Source organism: Odocoileus virginianus, chromosome 2 (assembly GCF_023699985.2).
Source record: "Odocoileus virginianus isolate 20LAN1187 ecotype Illinois chromosome 2, Ovbor_1.2, whole genome shotgun sequence".
Lineage (NCBI taxonomy): Eukaryota > Metazoa > Chordata > Mammalia > Artiodactyla > Cervidae > Odocoileus > Odocoileus virginianus.
In genome coordinates, this window is record NC_069675.1 from 2966271 (window position 1) to 2988765 (window position 22495).

A 22495-nucleotide genomic window follows, 5' to 3' on the forward strand; every position below is an offset into this window, starting at 1 on the left:
GCGCCTCCTACCCTGACCCCCCCCCCACCCCCGCCAGCCCACTCAGCAGGGAGGCCTGGAGAGCAGAGGGGGGTCACAGAGGCCAGGTCAGGGAGGACCGCCGGAGCAGCATGGTCCCTGCTGGGGGCCTCACAGGTGAGGCTGGGGCTTGGGCTTTGACTCAGGGGCCCACAGCACCTTTCCTGGCCACTCGCGGATGTTCTCCAGGAGCTGCAGCAGGAGCTGCTGGAGGTCGGTCCTGGGCAGCAGGCGGAGTCTGGTGTCCAGGCCAGCACGGCATAGCAGCTCAATCAGGTCCAGAAGGTTCTGGTCGGTGTAGGCCACTGGCTGGGCCAGTGCACACAGTGTCAGGAACTGGAGAGGAGAGAGCGCGAGGGCGGGGGTGCCTCCCTGGGACTGTGAGCCCCCAACTGTGCTGGGAAGGAGCTGAGAAAAGCAACAAGGCCTGAAGTCGAACCCCCGGGGTCGTCGGGGCAGGCACAGGCGTGGAGGGAGCCAGCTTCTGTAGCATCGATCCTGGCAGTCAGCAAAGTGCCTGTGACGGTGCCCAGTGGGAGCCACTGAATTTGATGCTGAGTGGGTCTGGGTGGGACTCACCTTACAGATGTAGTTCAGGCTGCTGTCCAAGGCCATCTCCTGGAGGGTGTCCTGCTGTTCACTGCGGCTCAGGCTGGCCTCGCTAGGGTGAGACAAAAACAAAGGAAGGGAAGCAGTCAGAGGCAGGCACAAGGGAAGAAGTGAGGCAGAGGGGGAGGCCGTGCCGCTGGAGAAGAGAGTTCTCCGATGATCCATTCAACCCAGGGCCCCGGTGCCCTATGTGCGCGGGTCTTTCACTTGTCCAGTCGCTCAGTCATGTCCAACTCTTGTGACCCCAAGGACTGTAGCACGCCAGGCCTCCCTGTCCATCACCAGCTCCCAGAGTTTACCCAAACTCATGTCCATTGAATCGGTGATGCCATCCAACCATCTCATCCTCTGTCGTCCCCTTCTCCTCCTGCCCTCAATCTTTCCCAGTATCAGGGTCTTTTCCAATGAGTCAGCTCTTCGCATCAGGTGGCCAAAGTGTTGGAGTTTCAGCTTCAGCATCAGTCCTTCCAATGAATATTCAGGACTGCTTTCCTTTAGGATGGACTGGCTGGGTCTCCATGCTGTTCAAGGGACTCTCATGAGTCTTCTCCAACACCACAGTTCAAAAACATCAATTCTTTGACACTCAGCTTTCTTTATAGTCCAACTATCACATCCATACATGACTATCGGAAAAACCACAGCTTTGACTATATGGATCTTTGTTGGCAAAGTGATATCTTTGCTTTTTAATATGCTGCCTAGGTTTGTCATAGCTTTCCTTCCAAGGAGCAAGAGTCTTTTAATTTTGTGGCTGTAGTTACCGTCTGCAATGATTTTAAAGCCCAAGACAATAAAATGTCACTGTCATGAACACAATGAAAAGGTCATCCACTGCTATGTAACAAATTACTCCCCCCAAATGGAGAGGCTTAAAAACAACCAATACATATTATCCTGTGCAGTTTCAGAGGATCAGGAATCCAGAAGCAGCTTAGCCAGGGGGCTCTAACTAAGGGTCTCTGGGGAGGCTGCCCCCAAGGCTTTCGTGGGGGGGGGGGGTGCCTGCTGTCAGCATAGACTTGACTGGCCTGGAGGAACTGCTTCTCAGGTCACTTGGGGGTCACCGGCCTCAGTCCTTCCATGGAGCTTCACCCCAGGGTTCCCTAACTTGCCCCGACTTTCTCTAAAGTGAGTGAGCTGAGAGAGAGGAGATGCCCACCTAAGACAGAGGCTTAGAAGCTAACCTTGGAGGTGACATTGCCTCTGTGGTCTCCCCTGGCCACGTGGGCCAGTCTGACTCCGGGTGGGAGACAGCTGCACAAGGGGGTGAACATCAGCTCGTGGAGTCACCGGTGCCTCTCAGGGGCTGGCATCCCAGCACTGTCACTCCAGGAGGGCCCCCAGCTTTAGTTTTCTGGGGCTTGGAAGCCTGAAGAATCATACTCCAATGCTTCCTGCAAACTCTTCCTCAAAAGCATTGTTTGGAGTTTCCTTGGTGGTCCAGCGGTTAAGAATCTGCCTTGCAATGGAGGGAACAAGGGTTCAATCCCTGGTCTGGGAAAATCCCACATGCTGCAGAGCAATTAGGCACCACGACTACTGAAGCCTGTGCCCAGAGCCTGAGCTCCCCAACAATGAGAAGCCTGCACACTGTAACTACAGAGTAGCCCCCACTCGCCACGACTAGAGAAACCCTGCTGGCAGCAACAAAGACTCAGTGCAGCTAAAAACATAAACAAAAATAAATACATAAGTAAATAAAGAAAATTCACTTAAAAGCGTTCTTTGTCCACACAGGTGTGGTGAGTCTGTGCATACACGGAAAAGCACACTCCGTTGTAGCTTATGTCAGGTTACCTTCCAAAGTCTGCAAGTAAGGTGAAATTAGACTGAAAGAGATCTTCAATAACCCCTCCAAAGGTGTTCCACTACTATGCTGTCCACAGACAAGCCTGGCATGGCCAGATTCCTCTTAGCAAACAGCCTGGATGAAGCCAGAGGCCAGGGTCACATTTAAAACACCCTCTTTAAAGACCAGAGTCACACACAGTTTGGCGAGAGCCCTACAGGGAGGGAGCTGCTGGCAGCACAGCAGACTCACATCACCCTCTGCACAGGCATGCCAGGCACAAGCTCCCCGGGTGACACGCCGAGCTGGGGTGTCCTTACTAAACGATGCTCTTTCTCTGGCCACGTGTATATTGTTGGCATCAAATAAGTGAGGTGGCTTTTCAAAAATTAATTTGCTATTTATTTTTGGCTGTGCCGGGTCTTCCTTGCAGGGCGTGGGCTTCTCATTGCGGTGATTTCTCTCATGCAGAGCACAGGCTCGTGGCACAGGCTTCAATAGGTGCAGTACACAGGCTCCAGAGCACCGGCCCAGTAGTTGTGGTACACTGGCTCAGCTGCCCCATGGCATGCGGAATCTTGCTGGACCAGGGATTGAACCCATGTCCCCTGCATTGGCAGGCAGATTCCTAAACACTGGACCACCAGGGAAATCCAAGTAGGATGACTTTATGACAAGTCTCCCTTTGCTGTCTCTTCCACTCCTGTAGTCTTACTAACTAGCTTGGAGTTCCTGTTAACAAGGGACTCCTTACAAATGATGTCATCAGTGATGACGACAACACTGCCGACAGTAACAGCCTCTGGGGTCGCCGCCCTGGCCACGGTTCCCAGATGCTCCAGTGAACAGGCTCTGCTCTTCTTTACTTGTCTATGCTGCTTCTCGGAGAGGGAAGAAAAATGCCGTCTCTAGGCACCCAGGAAATCGGTGTCAAAAATCACTGCTGGAGTGGAGGGGTGGGGCGAGGCCTAGATAGGCCTGGGCTGGGCCATTCTCCAGGCCACTCTTCCTCAGCATTTGTGAGTTCAGAGAACACGAACAGACGGGGGAGACTGGGGCTCACGCACTGGGCCTGTGTCAGAGTCGCAGGGGAGTCCTGGCTTATACCTGTCCGTAAGCCTGCGTGGAGCCGTGCGAGCATGGGAGGGAACGCTTTTAGATTGCCCGAAGAGGCAGGAAGCCTCAGAGCCAGCTTTGTGACTCTGCCCAAGTGGAGGGGGCTCTCAGACAGCTCCGTGCTGCCAGGGGGAGAAAGAGGGCAGAAATTGTGGGCTGGTGACTCATCTTCTCGGAGCTGGGGAGGGGAAGTGTGTCTGTGACAAGGGTCTCTCCTCCTGGGGATGGACAGAATGCCAGGCTTTCCAAGTGGGAAGGACACATAGCCTCCCCGCTACCCACACCCCCCCCAACCCGCCCCCGCTGCACTGCGCCCCATGTCTCCCCAGGCTGCCTCTGCTGGGAACAGCCAGCAGGCAACATAACGGGTTCCCCTTCCCTGCCTGCCTCTCTGAGGAGCCGCTCGCCTGGAACGCGGCATCTGAGACTGCTATTCTGGGAAGTGGCATCGGCTGATCCCTAGGCCTCTGCCGCGGAGAAGAGGAATTCACAGTCTAAGGAGCCCACTCTTCTCCTGGACTCAGCAGGTTGGAATCGAGTTGAGGGTCCCACCACCAGCCCCACCAGCAAAGCAGCTTTCCCTACCCCCACCCCCAGCCTTGACACCGGCCTGGCAGAGTTAGGGTTCCTGGCCTGTGGCCAGCACCCAGGAGCTAGAGTTTGGGTTGCAAAGGTATTGTTCTCCACTCTTAAGAGAAGCGTGTCGGCTTCTATATTTGTTTTCCCCTATTACTATTTGAGAAAAAAAAAAAATAAAGTGAAAGTGACCCTCTGCTCCTTCTCCTTGGGAAGACGGTAAAACCGAGAGTCTAGCTGGGGGTCAGGGGCCCACCACACAGCCTGTGGGCAAGGCGTGCTCCCGGGCTGGCACTGCTAAACCAGACCAGAGCTGTCAGCTGGGATCTAGTGACCGAGGTCAAGGCAATGAAGAGGAATCGATGCTGAGCTAATGGGGGGCGGCGGGGAGGGGAGCAACTTTTACCTGGATCCAATTACTCTGTCTCAAGGCAACCACCCCCACACTTGACAGGATGCCCTTTCAATGGATTGATTGTCATTTATTTAGCCCACTGGCCTCTGCACCAGGCTTCCCTCTCAGAGAACCCAGTGGATGAAGGCTATCAGCCCCCGGCAACAGCAGCGGGCTGCTGGTCTTCAGGGGCTGGACCTGTGATCTGGGGCTTCCCAGGTGGCGCAGTGGTAAAGCATCTGCCTGCCAGTGCAGGAGACACAAGAGCTGGGAGTTCGATCCCTGGGTCAGGAAGATCCCCTCGAGTTGGAAATGGCAACCTACTCCAGTGTTCTTGCCTGGACAGTTCCATGGACAAAGAAGCCTGGTAGGCTACAGTCCAGGGGGTCACAAAAGGGTTGGACACAACTAAGCGTGCACACACACCTATGACCTGACCAGGGCTCTTCCTCTGGGCTTTGCAGTCAGGGAGCAGCCCAGGAGGACCAGCCACTGCTCCCTCTCTTTCCAGGTGAGACCGAGGACACATGATGAAAAGTCTGTATGGCTGAGTGTGGCACTGGTCCCCTCTGAGGATGCTCAGGCGCTCATCTGCTTCCCGTCCAGCGTTCACACTCTGGTTCCTCCTCTGCTGGCTGTCTCCCTCCCCAGGCTCATCACAGGGCAGAGGGCAACTCTATCTGCAATAAAGCAGACGTCAGATGATGCACGTGGTCTGGCAGCAGCAGGGTTGTTTCCTTCTGGAAGAAAATCTTGAAGCATTCGATGAGATGGTGATGAGTTTCAAGGAAATCTGAGATTAGGAACAGCCGGTGAGAGACCCGTCTTTCTTGTAGAGACTGGAGAGATGGCCCAGCCGTGGGCCCACATGTGCCCTCATTTCCAGTCTCGGCCATGACAGCGTGTGGGTGCCTCAGAGGAGCCCTGGATGGGGACATCCCTGGAGGTCAACAGAGAGGCACCTGGTGCGGAACCAACGGACATGGGATGAGCCTCTGAGGACGAGGACGATGCAGAGAGGAGCGCCTTTCCTGAAGATGCTCTTGTGGCCCATGGAGTTGTGAAGGATGCCACAGCCTTGGTGGAGGAGATGCCAGAACTTTCTTGATGTTCCCTGAGTGCTCTAGAAGAGTCTTCCAACCCTGAGACACCCCGAGTTTCCCAAACACAGAAGCAAGCCAGCACTTCACCATCCCCCACCCCAGGGAAGTCACCTGAGTGGTCTCTCCTGGACCTGTTTGCCTCTTGAAAGGAGGAATAGTCCCCAAAGAACACCTCTAGGCTGAGTGGCTTGGCAGGTGGTCCCAGCCCCTCTTATAGAGCTGCAATGTGTACAGGGGCAGTCTTAAAGGGGCAAGCCACTGGCCAGATGCTCTGGGCCAGTTTTGAGTCCTCAGTGGAGAGCGTGTGCCAGCAGCCATCCCAAGGTGGGGGGCCCAAGGAAAGGGGCAGGGGTGTCAGAACAGCTGTCTGGGGCTGCGGCACTCTGGGCCTTGCCCTAGGACCACAGGGCCCTGCCTTGCTCCCACAGGGTGCTGAGAAGCTGGAAGCCTTCGTGCTGGGGTTTCGCTCTCAAGTATTTGTGCTAGCGTGCTCAGCTGCTCAGCTGTGTCCGATTCTTTCCGACCCCACAGACTGTAGCCCACCAGGCTCCTCTGTCCATGGGATTCTCCAGGCAAGAATACTGAAACAGATTGCCCTTTCCTCCTCCAGGGGATCTTTCCAACCCAGGGATGGAACTCAGGTCTCCTGAGTCTCCTGCATTGCAGGCAGAGGCTTTATCGCTCAAGTGAGCCATCCTGAAGTATGTGAAATGATGCATTGAAATGGCCACACTTCCACAGATCACCTGGCCCTGGGGGAAGGGGGAGGTTAGGGGGCATGGCTCTTTGCAGAGTAAACAAGGAGGTTAAGAGCCTCTAGGGCCACCTCGCACTTTCCAAGCGGACACCAGGTGTGTACCCCTTTCCAAGTGGTCGGAAATAGCTCCTCTGAATCCTCAGGCCCTCCAGGCCCTCCCCTTCATGGATATTTGTTTTTTCTGAGTGTAATTCTCTGCCTGATTTCCTCCTAGAAGGTGATTCAATTGAAGCTCCGCGTTGGGGAAGAGGCAAGTAACTTATTACACCTGGTACGAACGCGGGGGGTAGGGGGGAGGAGCAGGCGCAGGACAGGCTGGCACAAGCACAGGGTATTTATAGCAGAGCGAGGGCGGTTTGGTCTGGTTTGGCTTGGCAGACAATTACCAAACACAGTGGTGCAACAGGTTCTTGAGAAAGCTCTGGCCGTGCCCTAGAGGCTCGTCCGCCCACCACAGGGGGCCCCAGGGCTAGTTGGCAGGAGGGAGGGGGCTCAGCCTGTCCAGGGTCCTAGTGCATGCGTGTGTGCTAAGTTGCTTCATCAGTGTCCAACTCTCTGCAACCCTATGGACTGCAGCCCGCCAGGCTCCTCTGTCCATGAGATTCTCCAGGCAGAAATAGAATACTGAAGCGGGTTGCCATGCCCTCCTCCAGAGGATCTTCCTGACCCAGGGATCGAACTAGCAACTCCTATGTCTGCTGCATTGACAGGTGGGTTCTTCACCACTAGCACCACCTGGGAAGCCCCCTAAACAGTCAAGTCTCAAACCTACTGCTCAGAGAAGTCTCAACAAAAAGCTTGGATGGCACTGTAACGGATGCCTTTACAACCCAGATCTAGTGCGCCATCCATCCAACAAGAGTCATTTATGTACTGTACCAGTTAGCGTCACTGTCCCACCCACCCCAAACCCAGTGCACAATGGGGGCTCCAACACCACAGAATGGGGCATTGTAGACTTTCCACATAAAACTGTGCCTGGCTGGCCATGAGCTGATATTAGGTAATCAGGAGGGGCTTGGAGACAGACCAAAGGGACTGGGACACGTCTTGGAAGAGGAGGGGCAGCAAGAGCTGTGAGTCAGGAAGGGAAAGGAGCAAATGCCAGCCACCAGGGCAGTAAGACCTGGCTGTGCCTGGTTCTTCCCATCGCTGCCCTGAGCTGCGAGCACGGGGACTCACACGCCGATCACCCGTGGTATGACGCACTGTGGCCCCGCAGACTCTGTGCTTCCCTCTTTGGGCTGGAGTCTGGAGTCTGCAGCCAACAGTCTGGTGACTTTTTAACTTAAAAAAAAAAATGCACATAATTTCCAGATTTCAGAAGAAATCTCTCCATTCTCTAACTAGTGAAATGCTCATTGAGCCCCGGCTATCACCAACAATGATGTCAATGGAGCTCTGCAGAGTGACCGGTCAGGTGTACTACATTTACGAAAGAGGAAATACTTTAGTGTTTCCAGGCAAGAATATGTGGGCTTCCCAGGGGGCGCAGTGGTAAAGAATCCACCTGCCAGTGCAACAGACACGGTTCAATCCCTGGGTCAGGAAGATCCCTGGAGAAGGAAATGGCAGCCCACTCCAGTATTCTTGCCTGGAGAATCCCATGGACAGAGAAGCCTGGCGGGCTACAGTCCGTGGGGTTGCAAAAGAGTAGGACACGACTGAGCATCAGGCACATGAATGTATTCAGTTGGCTGATAAGTTCATTCAGGTTTTTCCGTAAGATGTAACACAAAAACCCCAATGTTTTGCCCAACCCAGTATGTTTAGAAGAGTCTGCTTTTTGGGTTACATATATACATATTTTTTTTTACATTTTTCCTGAGGTGTAATTGGTACTGCACATGTTTAATGGACACGATTCGATAGGTTTGAACTGCTTTCAGCGGCCGTGGCCATGTGAGGAAGGGTGCCACGGTGGGGAGTACTCACCTCCCAGCGTGCTGCGTGGGCCCCAGGGGCTGCAGAGCAGGGCTCTGGGCTCCGAGGCTGCGGAACGTGGCTGAGATCTCTTGCAGCGAGGGGCACCACAGGCTCGTGTCCCCACCTGTCAGAGCAGAGAAGGCGGGGGTCAGGGGGCAGAACAGGGCGGGCCACGCTCCTGGGTGGCACAGGTGTTTCCTGGAGGGTGAAGCCTCCAGTGGTTGCAGACACTTGCGGGTGCTCTGGGAACCTGGACACTCATTCTCCCATCTTCAAGCTATGGCCACCTTGACATGTGGGCCTGGGGAAGACAGGCCCTCACCAGCTCCATCAGCTGCCCTGAGCTGAGCCAGGTGCTGAGTCCCCAACCAGAGGTCTCCAAACCACAAGACAGGAGACACAAGGCTCCCCAGCCCTGCACTCTCCACCACTGGAGTGTTCAGCTTGGCACCTACTATGGACTCTCAGTAGCATCCTTGGGGCAATGTCTGGGCATTGCCAGGTGCACTGATCCTGCGGGAGGGCCTTCCCACAGTCCTGGAGGCATTTTCTCAGCAAGCTCGAGCTTTGAGGACCATTCTCTCTTAACAGGACAGGAGCAATCATCTGACCTCCTCAACAAAGGGGAAAAACCTTACGACTGGAGAGCCTTTCCTCCTTCAACTTAAGGATATTTTCCGAACTAGGAGAATAGAGAAGCAAAAGATGGAATCTGTTTCCTGGCTCCCGCGCTGGCCCCTCGCTCTCCCTCCTCCACATGATCTTATTTGCAGATCTGCTTGCCGCTTGTCTGTGTCTCCCTGTTAGAATGTACATTCCACGAAGACAGGGGCCAGGTCCCTGCCATTCCTCCCTGCAGACTCAGGGTGGCTGGCGTGTGGAGGAAACGGGATGGATGGAGGGATGGATAGACAATGGAGTGAATGACTGCATCCTACATAAACCTGACCAAGTGGCAGATGACTAAGAGGGAAACTGGTGACAAGTCACAGGACAGGCTGGCAGCGTTAAGAGAACACAAACAAAAGGTCCGATGGAGGGTGAGCTGCAGGAATCCAGAACCAAGAGCAGTGCCAGCTTGAACCTTCACCATTCTGGAGGGCGAGCCTCCCCTCCCATGGGCACCCCTTGATGGACCCCACCATGTGTAGGAACCACGCTAGCTGCCAAAGACTAAAAGGTGACCCAGTAGACCCCTTGACCTCAGGGAGCTTATGGTCTAGGAGGTGGAGAAGCCAGGTGGATACATCAATACAGCAGAGTATGTTGCCATAAAACCCAGAGCTGGTGAAAGGTGGGGAACCCGCTCAGGCGAGAGAGACTTAACTGGGGGCTGCGGCAGGGGGCAGACAGCACAGGCAATAGGAAACAAAGCCCATGCCTAGCCAAGGGACGGAAGTGGCAGAGAGCAAGAAAGAGCATGGCGCGTCTAGCCAGAAACAGGGCACTGAGACGTCTTGGCCACAGTCCTGTGTGGCGGCCGGCTGAGGGTCTGGGTCCCAGCCAGGGACGTGTCTTCGGGGATGGTGGCATTGAGTGTCTCTCTCTGGAAACGTATATCGGTTGAGGCTCACCCAATAGGTAATGAGACTCTGGGAGGAGGAAAAACGTTCTTGTTTTTTTTTCCTCTTGGGCAACTTAACAAGTCAGAGAACGGTAATAATACCCCTTGCCTGAGTTGCAAACAAGCTGGGAAGAATGAAGGCTGCAAAACACAATGAAAGAGGGCTGTTAGCCCGAGCTGGGGAAGTGGGTGGGAGGGGGGACTGTGTGGGAGGCTGGTGACCTAGCCAGGGACGGGAGGACCCGGTTGATTGAGGGCGAGGACCCAGGGAGGCCCGGCTGGGCGGCGACATCCTGCCCCTACAGCCTCCAAGCCCCCTCCTCATGGTGGCCCCTGCAGGTGCCTCTGCTCCTGTAAAGCCCTTGACAGCATCGCAGACCCCGCTGGCCTGGGGCCCAGTCAGGCCTCACCCTTTTCCTTGTGCCTGCCCAGCCATTTACTGCACACCCCCACTCCCCCAGGGCTGAGGGGCCAGGAGAAGTTCCAGAGAAAGGGGTCTGGGTGGCCCCGGGATAAACCAGTCCCCGTCAAACTGACAGCCCAGGAAGCTGCTTAAGTGACAACAGGCCCCCAGGAGCCCGTAATTAACGCTGCCTGTAAGTAGGCCAGGCACTCAGCTTCTCCCAAGCACTGTGCGTCCCCAGTGAGGATTTTCTGGAGAGCTGACACAGAAGAAAAGTCTCGAGAACTCGATTTCTGTACGCCCACGGCGCGGTCATCTGAGGTGATCCCCCGGGGGAGCACCGGGGCCCTCGGCTGATTCCAATGCCAGCCCCAACAGCCAGCGCATCTGGGCTCGGTTGAGAGGCTGAGTCTGAAAGCTCTCCTGGGACGGAGCGGAGGCTTGGAGAGGGGGGGGGTGTGGGGGCGGGGGCGGAGAAAAGAGGCACAGGCCGGAAATAAGAGCGACTTTTCCATCTGCGCCTCAGAAGCCTCTTGACTTCACGTAGCCACTCTTCTGGCTCCGTGGGGAAACCACGCACACCCCCGCAAGCCCCTCAGTCCTCCGAGTTCCAGCCCCTCTGCCATGGCTTCCTAAAAAAAGTTATTTAGTCAACAAACAGTAAGAGAACAGAGGTGACGGAAGTTCTGGTCTCATGGAGCTGAAGGTTTGGTGAGGAAACAGACCATGTGGTGGAAGCTAAACAAGCTGCACCAGGAGGTGTAAATGGCGTGTAAGGAAGGGGAGGGGGTCAGCGTGGTGCAGAGTGATGTAATGGTCGGGAGGAAGAGCCCTGCAGAAGCCTGGGTCCAGCCAGGAGCCTGTGGGGCTGGAGCTGGTGCCAAGCCCGGGGGTGCGTCAGGGTTAGGGCGAAGTGGGGACGGGGAGACATGGGAGGGGAGGGGACGGGCCTGTCCCCTGGGTTCCAGGGCAAGGGGGATGTTATCAGAGGAATCTGCCACATACGTGGTAGAAACACAAAATCCCATCAAGTCCATGTTCCAAAAACATGAGCATTTCATTGCCCTCAGGGCTCACCCCAGAGGACCACGCCCCAGGGCCTCGAGGAACCCATCCTGACCCAGGCCACTCACTGCTGCTGTTCCGGCTCTCACACCTGTCTCCCTCCAGACCTGCGCTGCTCGGGTCTCCTTCCTGCTCCTCCTCGGTTCCGCAACCCTCACTGCCGGCCCCGTCACTCTCCCTCTTCTCACCGCGCCCCCGGGGCTCAGGCCCTCTCCCCCCACGGCCTCCCTGCACGTAACACAGCCTGCACCCGCCCTCCACACACACACCCCCATCCATCCACTCAGCGCACACCACACACACATATCCCCACCACACACACACACACCACTCACACACCCCCACCACACACACACACACACACCCCCATCCACTCAGCACACACTGCACACACACACACATCACCCACTCACACCCCCACCCCACCACATACACATACACCCATCCACCCACTCACCACACCACTCACACATCTCCACACACATGTATGCACACCACTTATTCACACACACAGGGCTCATACATCTCCACACACATGTACACCCATCTGTTCACGTATCACACATACACATCCCCCCCACACACACACCACACCACTCACACATCTCCGCACACATGCACACATACCACTTATTCACACACACACACAGGGGCTCGGTCAGCTCCTGGTCCATTGATCCATAAGCTGAGGGTGTGTGTGGGGCACGTGAGGCCATCCCCAGGCCACCTCTCCTCCCTGCTGCCCTCTGTAACTCACACCACTGTTGCCATCTTGTAACACTACCGAGAGCCTTCCAGGCCCATGTGTAGGACAGACCTGCTCTGTGCCAAACCACCGAACCCCTGGTATCTGCTAGAATTAGGTTCAGCTGCAAGTAACAAAGAGCTCCAAAACAAAACAAAAAACCCACCTGGGCTTAACAAACTGGAGTTTCACTACTTTCTGGTGTAAGGGAAGTCTGGAGGTGGGTGGGCCACAGTGTGCGGGGACTGACTGATGTGTGGGGTCTTCAGTGGCTTTGCTGCTCTGTTGTACTCCACAGGTGCCTCTTCTAGGGACCACTTGGTGGCCCAGGATGGCTGCCAGAGGCCAGCCATTGCATCTCACCTCCAGGCAACCACTTCCTCCCTTCGCCACTTCAGTATGCATCCCTGCATTGTCTGTGAGGATGCCAGGCCCCCTCAGTGTGAATCAGGAAGGCAGCTGCAAACTGCCCTCAAGTTTCAAAAGCAAGAATTTGAGACAGATTCAGACTCAAACAAAGAGCTTCCCAGTAACATCCCTGAACGCAAGGCTGACCAGTTCTCTCTACCTTTGGATTCCTGAACCTGCTATTTTGGGAATGGTCCTGAGGTCTACAATGAAATGAAGAAGACACCAAATGCTCCTGAGTATATGGAGCAACAGGAACTCCCAGTCACTCACGACGGGAACACAAGATGGTATGACCGATTTGGAGGACAGCCTGACAAGTTTCTTACAAAACGAAACATACTCTTACCATACCACTCAGCAACCACACTGCTTGCTATTTAGCCAGATGAACTCAGAAACTGCACATGAATAAAGCTGCAGCTTTATTCCTAACTGTCAAAAGCTATGACACACCAAAGCCACCAAAATGTCCTTCAATAGGCAAATAAACTACATCCAGAAAATGGAAACCCATTGAGCAATAAAAAAATAAACAATCAAGCCATGAAAAGACATGGAAAAATGTCCAATGGATATTGCTACAAGAAAGAAGCCAGTCTGAAAAGGATACATACTGTATGATTCCAACTATATGATATTCTGCAAAAGGCAAACTATAGAGATGGTAAAAAGATCAGGGGTTATCAGGGGTAGGGAGGGAGGGAGGAGCACAGAGGATTTTTAGATTGGAACTAATCTATCTGATGGGTCTTCCCCAGTGGTGCTAGTGGTAAAGAACCCACCTGCCAACGCAGGAGACATGGGCTTGATCGCTGGGACAGGATGATCCCTTGGAAGAGGATATGGCAGCCCATTCCAGTATTCTTGCCTGTAGAATTCCAGGGACAGAGGATCCTGGTGGGCTGGAGCACATAAGGTTGCACAGAGTCAGACGCGACTGAAGCACGCATCCTGTGCGGCAGAGATGTGGCGGGGAGGGAGACACATGCCATACGCTGTGCGGCAGAGTGCAGACCTCAGTTCATACCGTGAGCTTCCATTCATAATAATGGCTCAGCAGAGACGTCCCTGGTGGTCCAGGGCTAAGACTCCATGCTCCCAATGCAAGCAGATTCTTCACCGTCTGAGCCACCAGGGAAGCCTACTGAGCCAAATAAATAAATTAAATTGTTTTAAGTTCCCTCATTTATTAAAAAAAACAAAAACAATGGATCAGTAATGGATCAAATTATACTGCACTAATGCAAGATGTTACTAAAAGAGACTGGGGTGGGGGATAGAGGGGAACTCTGTACTTTCCCATCAATTTTTCTGTAAGCCTAAAACTACTCTTAGGGCTTCCCAGGTGGCTCAGTGGTAAAGAATCCGCCTGCAATGCAGGAAATGTGGGTTTGATCCCTGGGTCAGGAAGATCTCCTGAAGGAGGGCATGGCAACCCACTCCAGTACTCTTGCCTGGAAAATCCCATGGACAGAGGAGCCTGGTGGGCTACAGTCCATGGGGCTGCAAAAGAGCTGGATGTGACTTAGCAACTAAACAACTACTCTAAAAAAATAAACACCACAAACAAAGAGCTCTAAGAAAACAAGACCAAGAGAGGAAAAGGTCTCCCCACACAGCACCTTGAGCAGCAGAGCCCTATGGTCTGAGGGTGTGTTCTGGATTGGGGCCCCACTGGGAACCTAATACAGTGCTTCCCGAATTTGTCTTCCCGACTTGTCTCCCGACTTTGGAATCAGGGAGCAGCTTCAAAAGTTGTTGCTGCCTGTGTCCCACCCCCAGTGACTGTGGTTTAATTAGCATGGGTGTGGCTTGGGCGGTAGAATTTAAGAATTCCCAAGTGATTCTAATACCAGCCAAGTTCAGGAACCACTGAGCTAAGAAGAGCCGCAGCACTGTGGGGCCCATCCTCACCTGCTCTGGCAGATAGTGTGGGTGGGGTAGGGGAGGAATCAAGGGAAGGAAGCCCCAGCTCCACATCACACCCAGGGCTTCCATCTTTGCACCCAAGCCAGCTGCCTGTGGCATCATCTAGGGAGGTTTTAAGGTACCTGCGCCCAGGATGCATCCAGACCAGTATTGGAGGACCAGACCTCGGCCCCATACTTAGTAAAGCTCAGGCACAGCTAAGAACTGCAGCAGCCAGAATCAACCCGGAAGATGCTGGCTGAGTGAGGGCAGAGCACACGTGCAATGCGGCCCCCACGGGGCCAGCGGACCCCATGTCCCGATGCTGGAGGGGCAGACAGGCAGCCTCTTAAACCACTGACCGCATGGGATGGGAGGAGCTGGTGGGAAGGGATGCAGATGTCCGCTGTGGGCAACACACATGGTCCCTGAGACGCATCCACCCATTCAATGGGTCTAGTCCATGTCCAGCTGTGTGCTTGGCTCTCGGACCTGCCAGGAACGCAAGCGAAGGCTAAAACAAAAACAAGCGGAGACGTGGTCCCTGAGCTCTGGGGCTCACAGCTCACTGGGAGAGATGACATGAATCAAACAATCCACACATCAGCTATAAGCAGGGCCACGAAGGCTGGGAAAGGAGCGTGAGAGCAGAGGAGAGGCGGTGGGGGCGGGGGCAGCACAGACGGCCCTGAAGAGGCAATGTCAGCAGGCAGTGTCAGAGAGGAGGGGTGGAAAATGCAGAAGCCACGTAACTGCTGGGAGGTAGGAAGGGAGATCTGGGCAGAAAAACCGACACGTGCAAAGGCCCTGTAGCAGGAGGACAAATGGGGAGAGAGAAGGGCAGTGAGCCTGGAGCACAGGCGGTGAGACAGAGAAAAAGATAAAATGAGCTGGATCGGGGGTCAGGCTAACCACACAGGAGACTGTGCACTTCATACGAAGACTGTGAAGCTCAGTCTTTCTAGCTCCCTGAAAGTGAAAGTGTTAGTCACTCAGTCGAGTCTGACTCTTTGTGACCCCATGGACTGTAGCTCGCCAGGCTCCCCTGTCCATGGAGTCCTCCAGATAAGAATACTGGCGTGAGGTGCCATTCCCTTCTCCAGGGGATCCTCCTGACTCAGGGATCAAAGCTGGGTCTCCCACATTGCGGGAAGATTCTTTACTATCCGTGCCCCCAGGAAGCCCCTTTAAGCCCCCTGACTACCTGTAAAATGGGAAAATGACAGGATCTACTTGTTGGATGGTTGTGGTGACTGAATGATAGGCAGAGCCCAGGGCTCTGGGGCTGGCATGAGCTCTCTAGAAGAGTCAGCTCTTATTCTTAATGAAATCACGTTTATCATCACAGCAGACAATAATACGTTTCAAAAACGAGGCTCAGTTATGAAGCTGAATTACTGTTATTGCTGCATTCCAACTGGGGACTCTGGAGGGGCTGTGCTGAGCCAATGACAGTTTCAAGGGAGCCGGGGAGTCGGGGGCGGGTCTCCTGGGTGGTCCTCAAAGTGTCTTCCTGCCCATTTGGGTCTACATGACACTCGTGTGGCACCATCAGGGTCAGGATGGAGATTGAGTGCAGCTGGCCCACAGAACTGGGTCCCTAGGGCCTTCCCTGGTGGGCCAGCGGTTAAGACTTCACCTTCGAATACAGGGAGGTGTGGGTTCAGTCCCTGGTCCATGAGCTAAGATGACACATGCCTCCTGGCTAAAAAAACAAATCCTAAAACAGAAGCAATATTGTAGCAAATTGAATAAAACTTAAAAAAAAAAATGATCCACATAAAAAAAAAGCCTTTAAGAAAGAACTGGATCCTGGCCTGTCTCTCTGGGCCTGGGGACAGGGGCAGCTGCCCTGAGAAGTTCAGGAGTAAACGGCACCCACATACCAACACAGAGTGGGCCCTGGACCCCATACAGAAGTGCTCCCCGCCTGTGTGTGACCCACAAGCAACAAGGCTGTGGGAGACCCAAGGGGCAGCTGTCCACAGCCTGGGCCTCCACTCAGCTCCAGGAGGCTCTGAATGGACTGCTTCCCCCCGCCCCCCGCCAGCCCCGCACCTGGAGACTGCCTGGCCCACTGTGGTAGGCGGAGCAGGTGAAGTGGGGACAACTCATAAAGCAGCGAAGAGCAGACAGTGTCAACCAGATCTAGAGACCGAGAAGTTTTTGATTGCTTAAAAACCATGTGAGAAAACAGAATACGGAAAAATAAAACCCAGCCATCTGAGAATAGGGTGAGAGATACATGGCCAAAATAAAACACTACAGAAATTAAGAGGAAGTACAGAGAGTATTTAGAACATTCGTGCTGCTTAGTTCCTTCGGTTTATCTAATGATCTCTGATTCATAAAGAAATACATTAAAAATTTATTTATTTTGGTTGTGCTGCACGGCATGTGGGATCTTAGTTCCTCACCACGGACTGAACGCCTGCATTGGCAGCTCGGAGTCTCAACCACTGGATGGCCAGGGAACTTCCTATTTTTTGTTTCGATACTAGCTATCATTCTGAAAGTCCACTGTATACCAGGTGCTTCACATATGCTTCACTTATTGTTTAGCCGCTAAGTTGTATCCGACTCCTTGCAACCCCATGGACTGCAGCACGCCAGGCTTCCCTGTCCTTTACTATCTCCTGGAATTTGCTCAAATTCATGTTCATTAAGTTGGTGATGCTATCCAGCCATCTCATTCTCTGTCGTCCCCTTCTCCTCCTACCTTTAATCTTTCCCAGCATCAGGATCTTTTCCAATGAGTTGGCTCTTTGCATCAGGTGGTTAAAGTATTGGAGCTTCAGCTTTAGCATCAGTTCTTCCAGTGAATATTCAGGGTTGATTTCCTTTAGGAGTGACTGCTTTCATCTCCTTGCAGTCCAAGGGTCCCTTAAGTGTCTTCTCCAGCACCACACTACTAACACTGAGAAGAACACTCAGTGCTCAGCACCTGCCCCTCAGGTGAGAACTTGGTACCTGACTGCCGAACTCCACCTGGGTCCTAAGGCAGCCCGGACTGCTGCATGGTTTTCCCCACCCAAAGCCCAAAGAAGGATATACAAAGGGGAGCCCAAAGAAGATATACAGACGGCAACTGAGGCAATGCAAAGATCATGCTATAGGGAAACGCAAATTAAACTGCAATGAGCTACCACTACATACCTCTTAAAAAGACTGACTGAGCCAAGTGGTGGGGAAGACATGCAGCAACTGGAGCATGGCTGGGGGGAAACTGTTCCACTTTAGAGAAAAACAGGGCAGCACGGTCTTAGCGGCTTAGACACACGTCGACCATATGACCCAGCCTACTGACGCAGAGATGCTTACCCTAAGGGTCCACACACAGACTTACACGAGAACATTTATATCGACTTTACTTTAATAGCGCCCAAACTGAAAGCCTGGAGAATCCCAAACTGAAAGCCTGGAGAAGGCATTGGCACCCCACTCCAGTGTTCTTGCCTGGAGAATCCTAGGGACGGCGGAGCCTGGTGGGCTGCTGTCTATGGGGTCGCACAGAGTCGGACACGACTGAAGTGACTCAGCAGCCGCAGCAAACTGAAAGCAGCCAGTATGTCCAATGAGAGGTGCCTAGATGAACACACTGTGGAACTGCCCCACAAGGGAGCACCACAGAGCTAGCGACTGGAACAAACTACTGATACACACAACGGTGCTGGTGAATTTCAAAGTAACTGAAAGAAGCAAGACAAAAAAACCCAGTACCTATTGCATGGTCCCATTTATACAAAACTATGGAAAATGCCTGGAGAATCCCATGGACAGAGGAGCCTGGTGGGCTATGGTCCATGGGTCGCAGAGAGTCGGACACGATGGAAGTGACTTAGCACGCATGCAGGCATAGGAAATGCAAGCTAATCTGGAGTGACAGAAAGAAGATTGATAGTTTCCCAGGTATAAAAGGGGAGAGGGATGGATTAATGACAAAGAGGCACCGGAAAGCTTGAGAGCCCGGAACAACGGACATTATTATTTTGATTGTGGTCAGAGTTTTATGGGTCTATGTTTGTGTTTGTGTGTAAGTGGTGCATGCTGAATGCATACATGTTAAGGTATGTAAATTATGCCTCAACAAAACTGTCTTTAAAAAGATGAGTTAAAATGTAAATATAAGGGTTGATGTTTTCTTTTCACACCCGGGGTGGGGGGTTGTTTCCTCTCCCTCCACTCTGGAGAAGACCCTGCCTGACTTGTTCCGCGTGGCCTGTGGCCTCTCCTGACATCCGGGAGACAGTGGGGAAACTCTTACAAGAGTAACTCTCCACAGCAGGCAACTGCAGATAAATGTCAACGTGACAGAAGAGAGATGGTGCAAATAGACCCATAAATACAAGAACACACACTAAGTGGACTGTGCATTAATTCCGCTCCTGAAAATCATTACAAGAAGCTGTTGATTAATCATGAGGAGAGGAGAGGGCTGTGGGGAATGGGTGGAGAGCTGGCGTTCGCTTTTCAAATACCTTTCTCTTGTCCTATTTGAATGTTCTGCGCTTGATGCGTAGAGCACGTCTGAGAAAATAAAAACATGTTTCGTGGCTACTGAGATTATTGGTCATCTTTTGGCATTATTTTTTTTTTTAATCATTTATTTAGCTGAACTGGATCTTAGTTACAGCACTCGGAGTCTTCTGATTTTCATCAGGGCATTTGAAATCTTTAGTGGCGGCATGTGAACTCTTAGTTGGGGCATGTGGGATCTAGTTACTTGACCAGGGATTGAACCCAGGGCTCCCTGTATTGGGAGTGCTGTGGAGTCTTAGCTGCTGGACCACCAGGGAAGTCCCTGTTATTTTTTTTATAAGAAGTAATCCTATAGATATTATCTGGGAGGCAGGAAGGAAGGAGGGTTGAAAAGGAGGAAGGAGAGAGGATGCAAGCAATGACAGAAAAGAAAGTCACCCACAAAATGGGGCATGTCCAAGAGAGCCCCAAACTTGCAGTGACTACGATCCTGGAGCTCTGGGGACAAAGGGAAAACGCATGAAGATCAAGGGAGGCAGGACAAAGCTTCTGAAGACACTGCTCATGAAAACAAAACAAGTTTGTTCTGAAAGCTAAATGTCACACCCACTTAAAAAAATATCCAGAGAATGTCGCGGCCAGGGTCGCTTTATCTTGATATATTCTCTCCCTCCTACACAGCTATCACAGAGGCTGGCAGGGAATGGAATGAGTAGATCAGAATGAACCACGCTGTCTTGAAAACTAATGGGAAAGAAGCTACACGTGTTTTACTTCTTGTCCAGTGTTTTGATCTCACTGACAGAGCTCCTCTTCTCCGGGCACTGCTGCCTACTCAAGTGTGATTTGCCCTGGGTTACTGGCCAGTGCTACATGGGCACGGCTGAAGCATGTTTGTTAAAGAAACATGAGGTCATTTCTCACCAAGCAATTAGTTGCACAAGAACATGTTTGCTTTCAAAATCAAACTCTGCCATTAAAAAAAAAAAAACTGTTAGTGTTAATAAACGAGTTCAGCAAGGTTGCAGGATGTAAGGTCAGTACAGAAATACTCTGTTGTATTTCTACACACCAGCAAGGAATGATCTGAAAAGAAAATGAAGAAAAAAGTCCCACTTATGATAATATCAAAAAGAAGAAAATAATAGGCATAAATTTAACAAAAAAAGTGCAAGACTTGTATACCAAAAACTACAATACAGTCTTAAAAAGAAATGAAAAAAGATCTAAAGAAATGGAGATAGCCCATGTTCATAGACTCAATATTATTAAGATGGTAGTAACTCTCAGTCATTTATAGATTCAACACAATCACTACGGAAAACCCAGCTGTCATTTTTGGCAGAGGTTGATTAGCCAATCCTAAAATTAATATGGAAATACAAGTGACCCAGAATAGCTAAAATGATTTTGAAAAGAGGGAAACTGGAGAATTCACACTTCCCAATTTCAAAACTGACTACAAGCTATGAAGGAGGAGAAGGGGACGACAGAGGATGAGGTGGTTGGATGGCATCACCTACTCAACGGACATGAGTTTGAGCAAGCTCCAGGAGTTGGTGACGGACAGGGAAGCCTGGCATGCTGCAGTCCATGGGGTCACAAAGAGTCAGACATGACTAAGCAACTGAACTGATGATAATCAAGAATTTGTGGCACTGGCATTAGGACTAGAACTCTCAATTCTATGTATGTATCGATGGACTAGAACTGAGAGTCCAGAAATAGACTCACATATCCATGGTCAACTGATTTACTGATTTTCAACAAGGGTGCCCAGATAACTCACTGTGGGAAAGCATAGTCTTTCAATAAATGATCCTGGGACAAGAGCATCTCCACATGAAAAAGACTGAAGCTGGACCCCTATCTCACACTGTATACAAAAATCAACTCAAAATGGATCAAAGGCCTAAACGGAAAGGCTACAGCTACAGAATTCTCAGAGTAAAACATAAGAGGACACCTTCATGACCTTAGACAAAGCAATGGTATCTTGTTTGACATCAAAAGCACAGGCAACAATAGAAAACAGAGCTAAATTAGATTTTACCAGAATTAAAAACTTTTGTGCATCAAAGGCCACCACCAAAACAGTAAAAAGATAACCCACAAGATGGGAGAAAATATTTGCAAATCACATATCTTGTAAGTGAAAGTGAAAGTTGCTGTCGTGTCCGACTCTGCAACGCTATGGACTATACAGTCCATGGCATTCTCCAGGCCAGAATTCTGGAGAGGGTTGCCTTTCCCTCTCCAGGGGATCTTCCCAACCCAGGGATCAAACCCAGTTCTCCTGCATTGCAGGCAGATTCCTTACCAGCTGAGCCACCAGGGAAGCCCAAGAATACTGGAGTGGGTAGCCTATCTCTTCTCCAGTGGATCTTCCCAACCCGGGAACTGAACCCAGGTCTCCCACATTGCAGGAGTATTCTTTTACCAGCTGAGCTACCAGGGAGGGGTCTAGTATCCAGCGTATATAAAGAACTCCTGCAACTCAACAGAAAAATGCAAACAATCCAATCAAAAAACGAGTGAAGCATCTGAATAGACACCTCTTTAAAGAAGATACACAAATGGGCAACAAGTATAAGAACAGGTGCTCCATGTCCTTAGTCGTCAGAGAAATGCAAGGTCAAACCACAATGAGATATCACTTCATGCCCACTAGTATGACGCCTATCAAGAGATGGACAATAACAGATGCTGGCAAGGATGTGAAGAAATTGGAACCCTCATACATTGCTGGTGGGAAAGTAAAATGATGCAGCCCCTTAGGAAAATGGTTTTGCAGTCCTTCAAAAAGTTAAACAGAGTCACCCTATTAGCCAGCAATTCCACTATTAAGCACATACCGGGGAGAACTAAAAACATATGTCCCCAAACACTTGTGTGGGAATGTTCATGTGTGCTTAGTCGCTCAGGCGTGTCCGACCCTCTGCAACCCCATGGACTGTAGCCTGCCAGGCTCCTCTGTCCACAGGATTTTTCAGGCAAGAATATTGGAGTGGGTTGCCATTTCCTTCTCTAGGGGATCTTCCCGACCCAGGGATCGAACTGCATCTCCTGTGCCTCCTGCATTGCAGGCAGATTCTTTACCCGTCATAGTAGCATTATTCACAGTGGCCTCAAAGTGGAAATACCCCAATAGTCCATCAACTGATGAATGGATAAAATGCGGTATATCCATAAAATGGAATATTATTCATCCGTCAAAGGAATAAAGTACTACTACATGCTACAATATGCATGAACCTTGAAAACAACATGCCAAGTAAAAGAAGCAGGCACAAAAGGTCCCATATTATATCATTTCATGTATATGAACTGTCTGGAATAAGCAAGCCCACTGGGACAGAACACATATTCGGGGTTGCCAGGGGAGTGGGAGGGGACTGCTGATGTAAGAGGATTCTTCTGGGGGGTGAAGGAAATGTTCTGGAATTAGACAGTGGTGGTAGTTGAACAACTCTGAATCATACTGAATCATACACTTTAAAAGAGTGAATTATATGGCACATGAATTGTATCTAAATAACAACAATGGCAACAACCATCTGTCCTGGTCTTGCCAAATGTTAATAAAGCTTCACGATGCCTGCAACGGCCCCCACTGTCCTCCAAGAGAT

General features: G+C 51.7%; 1 protein-coding gene across 3 annotated transcripts in view; it reads right to left on the reverse strand.

Annotated features, from left to right (window-relative positions):
• Positions 1-22495, reverse strand: part of FAM178B (family with sequence similarity 178 member B) — a 103280-nt gene that overhangs the window by 44995 nt on the left and 35790 nt on the right. Inside the window, exons 9-12 of one of the 3 annotated variants that reach the window (XM_070474487.1) lie at positions 13262-13381; positions 8301-8415; positions 598-679; positions 178-327 (exon numbers count right to left, since the gene is read on the reverse strand). In XM_070474487.1, the coding sequence (XP_070330588.1) occupies positions 178-327; positions 598-679; positions 8301-8415; positions 13262-13381 (467 nt within the window). Of the gene's footprint in view, positions 1-177; positions 355-597; positions 680-8300; positions 8416-13261; positions 13382-22495 lie in introns of all 3 variants that reach the window. The other 2 variants (XM_070474483.1, XM_070474490.1) reach the window with 2 other exon arrangements.